Below are 13,890 nucleotides of genomic sequence, written 5' to 3' on the forward strand. Positions count from 1 at the left end.
CTTACACCTTATACAAAAATTAACTCCATATGGATTAAAGATTTGAACATAAGAACTAACACCATAAAAACCCTAGAAGAAAACCTAGGTAACACCATTCAGAACATAGGCACAGTCAAGGACTTCATCAATAAAACACCAAAAGCAATGGCAACAAAAGAAATGGCCAAAATAGAAAAATGAGATCTAACTAAACTTAAGAGCTTCTGCAGAGCAAAAGAAACAATCATTAGAGTGAACCAGCAACCAATACAATGGGAAAAAATTTTTGCAATCTACCCATCTGACAAAGAGCTAATATCCAGAATTTACAAAGAACTAAAGCAGATTTACAAGAAAAAAGCAAACAAACCCATTCAAAAGTGGGTGAAAGAGATGAACAGACACTGTTCAAAAGAAGATATATATGAGGCCAACATACATATAAAAAAATGCTTATCATCACTGGTCATTAGAGAAATGAAAATCAAAATCACATTGAGATACCATCTCACGCCAATTCGAATGGCGATCACTAAAAAATCTGGAGACAACAGATGCTGGAGAGGATATGGAGAAATAGGAACACTTCTACACTGTTGGTGGGAGTGTATATTAGTTCTACCATTATGGAAGACAGTGTGGCAATTCCTCAAGGATCTAGAAAAAGAAATTCCATTTGACCCAGCTGGGTATATACCCAAAGGATTATAAATTGTTCTGTTATAAAGATATATGCATACGTATGTTCATTATGGCACTGTTTACAACAGCAAAGACCTGGAAACAACCCAAATGTCCATAAATGATAGAATGGCACATATACACCATGGAATACTAGGCAGCCATAAAAATGTGGCACATATACACCATAAAATACTAGGCAACCATAAAAATGTGGCACATATACACCATGGAATACGAGGCAGCCATAAAAATGACGAGTTCATGTCGTTTGCAGAGACATAGGTCAATCTAGAAACCATCATTCTCAGCAAACTGACACAAGAACAGAAAACCAAACACCAAATGTTATTACTTATAGGCAGGTGACAAACAATGAGAACACTTGGGCACAGGGAAGGGAACAACACTCACTGGGGTAAGTGAGGGGGGTGGAGGGGAGGGAAGGAGAGGGATAGTGAGCGGTGGGGAGATTGGGGAGGGATAAAACTGGGAGTAATGCCTGATATAGGTGACAGGGGTGGAGTGGGGATGGAGACAGCAAACCACGATGACATGCATGTACCTATGCAACAATCCTGTAGGATGCAGGATGTGCACATGTGCCCTAGAGCCCAAAGTACAATAATAAAAAAACAAAATACAACTGAGAGGTTCAACAACAGATTAGAACAGAAGAAGGAATTTCTGAACTTGAAGATGGGTCTTCTGAAATAAAGGAAGGCAAACAAACAAACGAATGAAGAAAGCCTACAGAATCTATGGGATACCGCAAGTGAACAAATGTTGCTTCTATTATGGGTGTTCCAGAAGGACAAACATGGAAAAAGGTGAGGAAAACATATTTCATGGGATAATAATTGAAAACTTCTCACATCTTGGGAGAAGTTTCCAGGCCTGGGAAGCTCAATGAACCCCAAATGGATTAAAGCTGAACATATCCTCTCTGAGGCAGAATTGTAGTAAAATTGTCAAAAGTGAAAGACAAAGAAAGAATTTTAAAGGCAACAAGAGAAAAGTTTTCAGTCACATATATGGGAATCTCCATTAGATTTTTCAGCAGAAACCTTATAGTCCACAGGAGAACAGGATGATGTATTCAAAGTAGTGAAAGAAAAATACTTGGCAGTCACAAACATTATACCCAGCTAAGCCATTCATTGTAAAATAAGAAAATAAAATCTTTCACAGACAAGTGAAAACGAAGGGAAATCACCATTAGACCAATTTTGTAACAAATATACAAAGGAATCTTACATCTGGAAATGAAAAGAACAATAACCACCACCATGAAAACATAAGAAACTATAAAACACACTGACAGAGCAGATACACAAAGAAGAAAGGGAAGGAATCAAAACTTATCAGTACAGAAAACTACCCAATAGTAAAAATAAACAATAAGAGAGGAAGGAACAAAAGATATACAAAAAAACTAAAAAACAATCAGTAAAATGACAACAGTAAGTCCTTACCTATCAATAATAACCTTATATATAAATGGATTAAATTTCTCATTTAAAAGATATGGACTGGCTGAATAATAATAACAAAACAAGAATCAACTATATGCTACCTAAAAGAAACTCACCTCATCTTTAAGGACAAACACATTGAAAGTAAAGGGCTTAAATAAAATGTATTCCACAAAAGCAGAAACTAAAGGCAAGCAGGAGTAGCTATATTTAGACAAAACAGACTTCAAGTCAAAAGCTGTACAAAGAGACAAAGAAGGACATTACATAATAATAAAAGGATTGATTTAGCAAGAGAATATAATAATTGTAAATGTATATGTGCTCCAAACTGGAGCACTCAGATATATAAAGCAAATATTATTAGATCTAAAGGGAGAGATAGACTCCAATAACAGTTAAGAACTTCAACACCCCACTCTCAGCATTGGATAGATTATCTAGACAGAAAATAAAGAAATATTAGATATAAACTGCACCATAGCCCAAATGGACCTAATAGACATTTACATAACATTTTTCTCAACATCTGGTAAATACATATTTTTTTCATCAGCACATGGAACATTCTCCAGGACTATGTATTAGAACACAAAATAAATCTCAACAAATTTTTAAAAACTGAAATCATACCTACTATTTTCTCAGACCACAATAGAATAAAACCAGAAATCAATAACAAGATGAACATTCAAAACTATACAAATACATGGAAATTAAATAATAGGCTTCTGAGTGACCAATGGCTGGAGAAAAAAAATAAAAGATAAAATATAAACATGCCTTGAAATAAGTAAAAATGAAAACACAATACATCAAATCTAGGGGACATGGCAACAACAGTATCAGGGGCAAGTTTATAGCAACAAATGCCTACCTAAAAAACTACAAAGATTTCAAATAACTTAAAGGTACCTCCCAAGGAAGGAGAAAAGAGAGAAGAAACCAAACCCTAAATTATCAGAAGGAAAGAAATAATAAGGATCAGAGCAGAAATTAATAAAATTGAGACAAAAAAGTACAAAAACCAATGAAACAAAAAGTTGGGGGTTTTTTGGAGAAGATAAACAAAATCGACCAACCATTAGCTAGATTAATGAAAAAGAGAGATGATCCAAATAAATAAAATCAGAAATGAAAAAGGAGATGTCACAACAGATACCACAGAAATACAAAGGGTTATTAGAGACTACTATGAACAAATACATGACAATAAATTTTAAAAACCCAAAGAAATAGAAAATTTCCTGGACATAAGCAATCTACCAAAATTCTAGCAAGAAAAAACAGAAAACTCAAACAAGCCAGCAACAAGTAACAAGATTTAGTAAGTAACAGAAAATCTCCCAACAAAGAAAGATCAAGGACTGAATGGCTTCACGGCTGAATTCTACTGAATATTTAAAGAAGAATTAGTATCAATTCTTGTCAAACTATTTTACAAAATGAAGCAGAGAAATTTTTTCCTAACTCATTGTATGAGGCTAGCATAACCCTGCTACCAAAAACAGACAAGGACACAACAAAAAAAGGACACTACAGGTTAATATTCCTAATAAACATAGACACAAAAATCCCCGACAAAATACTAGTAAATCCAATCTAAGAACACACTGAGAAGATAATACTCCATGATCAAGTGTGATTTATCTCAGGAATACAAGGATGGTTTAATATATGCAAATCATTAAATGTCATACATCACATCAATAGAATGAAGGACTACTAAAAACCACATGATCATCTCAATAGATGCAGGAAAAGCACTTGATAAAAATTTTACATTTATTTACAATAAAAATTTTCAATCAACTAGGCAAAGAAGGAACATATCTCAAAATAATAAATGCAGCATATGACAAAATCACAGTTAACATCATAATGAATGGGGAAAGGCTAAAAGATTTTCTTCTTAGAACTGGAAGAAGACAAGTATGTCCACTTTCGCCACCCTTATTCAACATACCTCTAGAAATCTTAGAACAATTAGTCAAGAGAAAGAAATAAAAGGCATATAAATTGGAAAGCAGGAAATCAATTTATCCTTGTATGCAAATTCTATGATCTTATGTATAGAAAAACATATAGACTCTATCAAAAAACAGAATAAAACAAATTTAGTAAACTCACAGGATACGAAATCAATATTAAAAACCAGCAGCATTTCCGTACATGAACAATGAACTACTGAAAATAAAATCAAGAATGCAATCACATTTGTAGTAGCTACAAAAAATAAAATACCTAAGAATAAACATAGTCAAGGAGGTGCAAGACTTTTGTAAGAAAACTATAAAATGGTGAAGAATGAAATTAATGAAGATACAAACAAATAGAAAGACATCTCAAGCTCATGGATTACAAGAATTAATATTGTTACAATGACAATATTAATGCAAACTACAGATTCAGTGCTACCACTACCAAAATGCCTGTGATATTCTTCACAGAAGTACAAAAAGAAATCCTAAAATTTGTATGGAACCACAAAAGACTCCAATTAGCCAAACTAATACTGAGCAAAAGAAACAAACAAATAAGCAAGCAAGCCAAGCTAGAGGAATCACACTACTGACCTTCAAAATATCTTACAAAGCTGTAGTAACCAAAACAGCATGATCACAGCTCACTGCAGCCTCAAACTAACTAGGAGACTCAAGTGATCCTTCCCCCTCAGCCTTCTGAATAGCTGGGCTACAGACATAGGCCACTTCACCAGGCTAATTTTTTTATTTTTTGTAGAGATAGGGGTCTCCCTATGTTGCCCAAGCTGGTCTTGAACTCCTGGCTTCAAGCGATCTCCCCACCCCATTCTGCCTCAGCTTCCCAAAGTGCTGGAATCATAGGTGTGAGTCATTCTGCCAGGCTGAGTTGCTTTATATCTTCAGTGACATTTGGGATTGTCTTTTTTTTTTAAAATTTTAAGTCATTCTAGTGGTTAGGTGGTAGTATCTTACATTAAAATTCACATGCCCAAACCTCTGAATTCCCATTTTCACCCTATCTTATAAGCTACCACTTTGGACTTCTACTTAAAGAAAATTAATAATATCATGCTCAAAAAATAATGATAAAACAACCACAAATCACTAAGTATTTATCTTTCTCCTAACTTTAGAGAGTAAGCTTCATGAGGCTAAGACATGTGTCTTGTTTTTTCTTACACATTTCTAGTATCAAGCACAATGTCTGGTGCAAGGTATGTACATTTATTAGTTACCTGTTGCAGTGTAATAAATTACTTCAAATCTTAGCAGCTTAAAGCAACAAACATTTACTGTCTCACAGAGTTTCTAAGGGTCAAGAGTGGGGAGCAGCTTAGCTGAGTGGTCCTGGGTCAGAGGCTAGCATGAGGTTTTAGTCAAGCTGTCAGCTGGTGCTGCAGTCACTTGAAGGCTTGACAAGGGCTGGATAGTTGGCTTCCAAGATGGCTCACTCACATGACTACTGGCAAGAATTGTCAGTCCCTTGCTAGTTGTTGTCAGCAGTCTGCAATTCTTTGCCATGTGGCACTCTAGATTTGCTCAACACGGCAGCTGGCTTCCCCAAAGTGAGTGATCCGAGAGAGGGAAAGTTCGTTACACAGATCAACCAGGAGATGGTGGATGTTGCCCCCAACTTCCTGGAGGCTGGCTAATAAAGTACATAATGAACATTTATTGATTAAAATAATGTGTGTCTGATACTCTACTAAGCATTTAACATATATTATTTCATTTAATCCAGATAACAGTCCCATGAGTCATTATACTCATTTGAGAGATGATAAAACAGGTTTATAAAGTTAAGTAAACTGTCAATTTCTACAAAGCTAGTGGCATAACAAGAGTTCAAACACAAATCTCTTTACACCAAAGGCTGTGAAAACATGGCTCACAGTATAAATGAATAGAAGAATTACATAATTCTTAGAATAAATTGATTTAGGTGCTCTTTTTAAACTTCGTTTAAATTGAGTCAAACTCATTTGTATGTGGTGGAGGAAACCAGATATTATATCAGGCGGGAAACCCTAAAATTCTTCAGGTGAATAGAAAGTTAATTGCTTCCCTATTCTGTAGTTGACAAGGTGTTCCTTTTTTTTTTTTTTTGAGACGGAGTCTTGCTCTGTTGCCAGGCTGGAGTGCTGTGGCGCAGTCTTGGCTCACCGCAACCTCCACCTCCTGGGTTCAAGCGATTCTTCCTCAGCCTTGAGTAGCTGGGACTACAGGTGCATGCCAAATGCCCGGCTAATTTATTTTGTATTTTAATGGAGACAGGGTTTCACCATGTTGGCCAGGATGATCTCGATCTCTTGACCTCGTGATCCACCCGCCTCGGGGTGTTCCATTTTTTTCTCTCTTACTAAACTGTTTCAAATTCTTGGCAAATCCTTGGAAACAAGGGATTTCAAGAATTCTCCCACTGACTACCTGAATTAATTCAACAAAAACTGTTAGTCATTGACTGTGCATATTGCATTGTGGCAGTTTCCCAGACCTACAAAGCAAGTAAGACAGTACCTATTGCTTAAGAAGTCACAATCTCTTTTGGATTAAGGTGATACAAAAATAATAACACAGAGAAGCTGAAGCACCATGGAGAGGCACACAAAAAGTGCTTATTGAGGTTTGTATTTTTTTTGACAGAGTTTCACTCTTGTTGCCCAGGATGGAGTGCATTGGCGGGATCTTGGCTCGCTGCAACATCTGCCTCCCGGGTTCCAGCCATTTTCATGCCTCAGCTTCCCCAGTAGCTGGGATTACAGGCACCTGCCACCACGCCCAGCTAATTTTCATATTTTTGGTAGAGACAGGGTTTTATCATGTTGGCCAGGCTGGTCTCAAACTCCTGACCTCAGGTGATCTGCTCACCTGAGCCTCCCAAAGTGCTGGGATTACAGGCCTTAGCCACTTCACCCGGTGGAGATTTGAATTTTTTAAAGACTGGACACATCTTTAAAATACATTTGGTGTTCATTAAAATAATCTAGTGTGATAATCTATGGAAATCAACATTAGATTAAATGAAGGGAGCCAGCCTTAAAAAAAAAATTTTTTTTTAAAGCAGTTGGAAAACTTGAAGACAGGAACTTGCTTACCTTTCCACACGTCTCTGTCAGGAACCATAGTTTTCTAGGAAGGGTGGCAGAAATGAGCATCTTATGTTTCTGAAATGTAAAAAGGCGGGTGGAGGTTCAAAGTCCAGGTAGCCCTCTGTGAGAATGCAGGAATCAAATCAGGACAAACAAAAGAGAGGGTGAAGTGGATAGGGCAACAGGAGTTTAGGGATTGACTGGAATGAGAGCTCAGGTGATAACGCTGGGGTAGAAATGAAAAGTCAGACCCCTCCTTACTGACTGGGAAGAAAGGAACCCTCTTAGTAGAATCGAAAAGACCAAGTGTCCTCCTCTTCATTTCACCGGGGAAACCCTCCAGTGCTCAGTTACAATGGGACAGGAGAGTCTGGAGCCAAGAGAGTCTAATGCAAAAACTAGTTTTGGACCAAACTTTGCCTTGACTACTGAGCATGCTCAGCCTTGTCTTCTATAGAAAAGTGAACTCCGTGGCTCCAGATTTTAGCTGTAGCAGCTGGAAGGCGGGAGTGAGGGTGGGGGAGCCAGCGTGGCAGCGTGGCAGCGTGGCAGAGGCCACAGGTGGAACCTGAAGTTTGAGTACGCTTGAAACGGAAAGTGTGGGACGAAGGGGCGGCAAAGTGAGGAGTCAGAGGAGCCCCCGAGGAAAAATTCATCATTGTGATTGACCTTGACCTGTGCAACCCTTCGTGAAAGGAGAAAATTTGGATATTCGGAGATGGGGATTGTGTTGTAAACAGTTACAGGCGAAGTGGTCCGCGGTAAATCAATCGGCGCAAGGGAATGGTCGTGATAACCCAATAGCAAGCCTCCTGGGTCATCCGGGCTGGACGGGACAGGGGTGACAGCAGAAAAGCAGGAGTTGTATGGAGGATGCTCACCTGGCAGCCTCGATCTGCCCCTCTTTCCTCGCTCCTCCCTCCGCACCCCCTGGGCCAACATCTGAGCCGGGCTGGATCCGGCTCAGAAACTCACTTCTGCCGGCTTATTTCTGCAGTTGGGCTGCTGGCGGGGTGTATCCACATCTGTGAGAATCTCGCAGACTCTGACTCCTATGCCTTTGGTGGTACGGGGAGGATTTACTGTCACTCACTGCATAAACCGTGATGACCGAAGAAGTGCTCCCAGGTTACAAAGCCTGCAGGCGGTGCCCGAGGACCAGAGGGCCAGGCGCGGCCCGCTCACACTTTTGGGACAGCCGTGAGCAGCGGGCATAAGGGCAGCCACGAAAGCAGCAGCGAGGGCGGCGCAAACACCTCAAAACTACACGGAATCCCGTAGCGCCTGGCGCCCACGGCGCGCAAGGTACGCTTCGGGGCGGTCCTGCCTGACCCCGGAAGAGAAAGTTGTTTTGGGGAAGGGGAGAAAAGAGGGGAGTGCGAGTTAAATAAAACTAAAAATCAAAAGTTGTTCTGCTCTGCTCAGGCCGCCTCTACTCTGCCTCATCCTTGCCCCAAGCCCTTTCACAGCCTGCCTTCCTCAAACGGCCCGACGAGCCCCCGTTCCCATCGGAGTAAGAGGACCCCGGGCAGCCGGCCCACAGATCCCTCGACCCTCTCCGGATCGAGGTCGCCGGGAAAACCCGGAGAGGAGCATCCCTCGGGCCGGGAAACACCCTCGGCGCGCACCCACTGGCGCGCATGCTCAGTTTGCGCGGCGGCTAGGAGTAGGAAGCTCCCCGCGGCGGCGGCGGCGGTGGCGGTGGCTGAGACTGGAGGGTGGGAGGGGACGCACCGGCTGGCGGGCGGGAGTGCTGGGACGGGGTAGGGGCTCCCGCCCGAGGTTCCTGGGAGCGCTTCCGACCGCGAAGCCCGGCGCGAGGAGCGAGCGAGCCAGGGAACCAACAACGAGCGCGGAGAGGGCAGCGGGCTGAGCCGAGCCGCAGGGCAGAGCGGGCTTGGAGCCCGAGTCGCCGCCGCTCGGGACCCGGCTCGGCGGCGGCGGGGGCGGCGATGTTCCACTGCATCCCCCTGTGGCGGTGCAACCGTCATGTGGAGACCATCGACAAGCGCCACTGCTCGTTGGTCTACGTCCCGGAGGAGATCTATCGCTATGCCCGGAGCCTGGAGGAGCTGCTGCTGGACGCCAACCAGCTCCGAGAGCTGCCCGAGGTGAGTGAGGGTCCGGCCTCACCTGCGCGCTCTGCCCGCTCGTCTGCTGTCCCTTCTGCTCCCCTCCTCTCTCGTTGCCTCTTCCACCTCCTGGTCCGGCGGGAGGGAACCTTACTTGTTTTATGCATTCACCTGCTTCTTTCTCCCGGTGTCTCCATTTTTTTATTTTTATTTTTTGAGACGGAGTCTCGCTCTGTCGCCCCGGCTGGAGTGCAGTGGCGCGATCTCGGCTCACTGCATCTCCACTGGAGTTCAAGCGATTCTCCTGCCTCGGCCTCCTGAGTTGCTGGGATTACAAGAGCGCGCCACCATGCCCAGCTAATTTTTGTATTTTTAGTAGAGACGGGGCTTCACCATGTTGGTCAGGCTGGTCTCGAACTCCTGACCTAGTGATCCGCCCGCCTCGGCCTCCCACCCGTGCCCGGCCTCTCCTCGTGTCTCCATCCTTCCCCAGTAAAGTTCTTTTTCATTTTATTCAAAGTGACCGGATATTTTTCGCGTAGTCACTAGAGCTCGTGCTATTGGAGAAACGTTCTGGACTGTTAAGTAACTTAGAGCCATGTCTAGGTACTGACACCTGCCATTTGTGCCCGGGCAGGTGAGAAGTCAGGCGACACGGGCTGTTTTTCTGTTGGAGGCTACAGAGCACCGCATTCCGCCCCACTCCACTCCCCAGGGCCCTACCAAGAGTCGGGCGCGCCTCTCCTTTGACCGAGGCTTCTCGGGGAGGACCTTGTGACCTGGGCAGCGCACAAGCGGGCCGCACTATCTCGGCATCTTGGGAGGAATGTGCTCCAGGCTTTATCGCGGGTGGGCTTGGCCGGCCGGCCTGCCGTGGCTACGGGGTGGCCGCGGGTTGGGGGCAGGGGAGAGCTGGGCCTGGAGCGCTGGGGGCAGGTGCCCAGACGCCAGCCGCCCGGGCCCTGCCTGCGTGGACCTGTTGCGTGGTGGGAGCCGCGGTGGACGTCAGCAGAGGCTCTGCCCGCGGGCCAGCCTTGCAGCCGCCCTTCCCGGAGCGGCCACAGTCACCCTGCTTGCTTCTGTCCTTGTAGTGATGCGTTATCTTTTCAGTCTTTTACGTAAAGTAATCACTCCACTGCCGCCGAGAGTAGGGAGAGTCCCTTGAGCTTGCCTTGGGAACTTAGCTAGAGTAATCCTTCAGGGAGAAGGTATCCCAAACCCAGGTGTGTACAGGAAGTCAGTGTGTAATAATCCAAAGGTGTGCAGGAAGTAGGGAGACTGTTGGGAGTCCGGGATCGGACCTGTTTAAGGCCTGAGCGTTGGACTCAAATATCTTGCTTGTCCTTTAGTTAACACAAGCCAAATCATTGTCACAGAAACAGTAGTCAAGTGTTCTGGCTTGTCAGAATGACCTGATACGTTCTCCAACGCTGATGGAGTACAATCAGTACTGTGTTTTTCTCAATATTTTAAGTGGTGTTCTTGGATTAACTTCCTTGGTTCATGTGGAATTGATTGGATGTTTGCTCTGTGTAATCATAGAGATTATCCTCACTAGGATCTTTGTAAAGCCCCCCAAGCTTTATTTAGCTTAGAAGCAGCAAAGCTATCCAGTTCCCTTGGGCTTTTATTATTTTGAAGGCATTTTCAAGCACATGTTTTTTTTCTGGCCTTTCATGTCTTTAAAGATTTCACTTAACAGTTATCAGCTAATTCACTGCTTTAAGTTGTATAATTTTAGGCAGTGATATCACCAGAAATATAGAATATGTAATTTAATACTTTTCGGGGCTTCAGAATGACATTATTAAAGATTGAGTGAAGTTATTCAGTAGAAATGATTCATTGCTCTTTGTGGTATTTGTTTGTTTGTTTGTTTTCTTTTGTAGAACTGGAAGATTTCCTTTGACTGGATTGGCTTTTCACTCCCTTCTGCAGGGTTTGTGGGTTTTCCTGTAATGTTGGAGAATTCAGTTTGGCATGGGAAATTATGTAATTTCCGATGCCAAGCCAAAATGTCAGGTATTTCTGTGATCCTAAATGGAAACTTGTCAGAAGCTCAAAATATAGTCTGTGGCACTCTATAAATATGATAAATAAACAAGCTTTTCAAAGGTTACAAGTGATCTTGCTAATGGATTATTATTGCTCTAACAGCTCTTAAATTAGTATTAAAGTTTTTAGGTTGTGTAAAATCTATTTCTCCCTGACTTACTATGTGTCTTGGTGCCTGGGTTGTACATGCCACACATGAGAACCACCTTGAAAACAAATGTATCTGTTTAATCCAGTCTTTCCTTGGGTTATCTGTTGTGTCACCTCTGAGATCTGTAAAACTTATTACCACTGCTCTCTGCTGCTCCTGCTCCAAACCCCTGTCTCCTTACCTGCCACATCAAAGCAGTTCTCTTTTGTTGATAAGCCTCAAAGTTCCTTATTTTGGCGGCCATACCAGCTATATGTTCTCTCTATAATTTGTTTGAAAGCAGAGCTTAAAGGGGAAGCTCGTACCCATTACCCAGACTGCAAAGATATGCACTCTCTCCAGGCTTTCGTGTAATAACAGCCACCTTCTTTCCACTGAAAGGCCTGCAACCTCTGGTTTGAGCCAATATCCTCATTTCACAAATTGAGATTCAGAATTGAGGTGACTTTCTCAGGGTTATCCAGCAAGTTAGATGCAGTTGCTGGTGCGTCCTGTTCATCCAGATGTGCTTTGGACACCTAGCAGGAATCTTCTGTCTTGCTTCCCATAGCCATCAAACCTTCATTTATTTAGTCTCTCCTATTTTTTCTTTTTCTGAGATGGAGTCTCGTTCTTGTTGCCCAGCCTGGAGTACAGTGGCACAATCTCGACTCACTGCAATGTCTGCCTCCCAGGTTCAAGCGATTCTCCTGCCTCAGCCTCCCGAGTGGCTGGGATTATAGGCATGTGTCACCATGCCTGGCTAATTCTGTATTTTTTAGTAGAGACGGGTTTCTCCATGTTGGCCAGAGTGGTCTTGAACTCCTGACCTTAGGTGATCTGCCCATCTCAGCCTTCCAAAGTGCTGGAATTACAGGCGTGAGCCGCCGCGACCAGCCTAGTCTCTCCTATTTTACTCATGTCATTATAACTTGACGTTAGCCAAGCATTTGTTGAGCCTCCATTATTTGCAAGTTACTGGGAATATAGAGATTAAAGGAGGCATGATTCACAGCTTTGTGAAGCAGCAAATGATTTTAATCCAGATGTGGGGATTTAATCCAGATGTGGGGATTGTTAGTGTGGGGTGGAAAGGACACCACAGTTAAGCTACTCCTAAGCTGTGGACTTGATGGTTACCTTCCTAATCTTTTAACCTTTTGCATCAGAACTCTCATCTTCAGCTTGGTTCCAGTTGGGTGATACCCCATCCCTTTTGCATCCGCCTACTCCTCCTCCACTACCCACAGTTTTATCCTTTTTGGCTCTGTGCTAACACAGACAGTCTCACTGTAACCTTCTTGAGATGTCTGTGTGTTATTGCTTACCTTTGCTGAGCACAGAATCTCAGCCTAGTTGCACCCAGTAAGTACCAATAAACAGTTATTTATGTTGCTCAATAAACCATTATTTATCTGTTGAATGAATGTTGCTGAATCTTATAAAAATCTTCCTCTGCTTCTTTCTCTTCCCTTAAGCATATCACTGCTCCAGCATCTATTCTTTTTTAATACAGTCAGAATTTTCAAATTAGAAGCAACTTCAGAAGAAAAGCTCATTCGCAGGGGGACACTTTTGTCTTACCTGCCCTGCAAGAACCTTGGCTTACCCTCTGTACTTCCTCAGCCTTTTACATGCCATTGATTTTCTCCTCAGTGTGTACCAATTCTCAGATACCTTCAAATATGTGTGTTTTCCTGTCTCCAGCACCAATATAGTGCTTCATGTAGTAGTAGGCAGCACGTATTTTGAATGAATATATACTTAAGTCTTCGTAGCTTTAAAAAATTGAATTTACCTTGCCATCTCTTCTTGGAGTTCAGTTGATCTTTTGTTGATTGACAGATGGCATTATCTCAAATACCTGCCCCCTACATCATTCTTTCTCATTTTTTTTTCCTGTCCTTTAGAGCACATATCATCACCTGACTCCAGACCATATAGTTGCCTTCTTTTTCTTTGTCTCTCTCCCTGACTAAAACATTAGCTCCATGAGGGCAGAGATCTTCATGAATGGACACATAGCGGGCACAAAGATGCATGAATTAGTCCTAAGATGGGTAGGTGGCCCATGTTTCTTAGCCATCATAATTTCCCTTCCTATGGTTAGACTTTTGTGCACCAATCTATTGAAACTATTGTTGACATAAAGTCTTCTTTCAGAATCCAGTGCTCTTATCTTGCCAGTTTTTGTTTTCTATGTCTTCTGTGCTGAACACCTCTGATTGCTTTACCTTTGAAAGAATCTTCATGCACTGTAAACATATTTTCTATAAATATGACTTCAAGTTTAACATCTCCAGCTGTGATCTGTTAAGGGAATATCCACCTCCACTTGTGGTAAAGTCCCCTTTGCCTTAAACCAACCATGTTTCAATTTACGTCTCATATTCCAAACTGACTGCTCTTCCCAGAAGTTCC

General features: G+C 42.6%; 1 protein-coding gene and 1 long non-coding RNA gene across 4 annotated transcripts in view; one reads left to right on the top strand and one right to left on the bottom strand.

Moving 5' to 3' along the window:
* The window catches only part of LOC128931778 (uncharacterized), a 54,646-nt gene extending 46,120 nt beyond the window's left edge, over window positions 1–8,526 (bottom strand). The window contains exons 1-2 of the long non-coding RNA XR_013534820.1: window positions 8,188–8,526; window positions 7,219–7,287 (exon numbers count right to left, since the gene is read on the bottom strand). This is a non-coding gene — a long non-coding RNA (uncharacterized LOC128931778). The remainder of the gene's footprint in view (window positions 1–7,218; window positions 7,288–8,187) is intronic.
* A 332-nt stretch (window positions 8,527–8,858) lies between these two features.
* LRRC1 (leucine rich repeat containing 1) overlaps window positions 8,859–13,890 on the top strand; it is a 132,745-nt gene continuing 127,713 nt past the window's right edge. For 2 of the 3 annotated variants that reach the window (XM_008994589.5, XM_002746660.7), the window contains exon 1: window positions 8,859–9,323. In XM_008994589.5, the coding sequence (XP_008992837.1) occupies window positions 9,165–9,323 (159 nt within the window). In that variant the 5' untranslated portion in view covers window positions 8,859–9,164. Of the gene's footprint in view, window positions 9,324–11,173; window positions 11,224–13,890 lie in introns of all 3 variants that reach the window. The other variant, XM_078370703.1, reaches the window with a different exon arrangement.

This window comes from Callithrix jacchus, chromosome 4, assembly GCF_049354715.1.
Source record: "Callithrix jacchus isolate 240 chromosome 4, calJac240_pri, whole genome shotgun sequence".
NCBI classification, from domain to species: domain Eukaryota; kingdom Metazoa; phylum Chordata; class Mammalia; order Primates; family Cebidae; genus Callithrix; species Callithrix jacchus.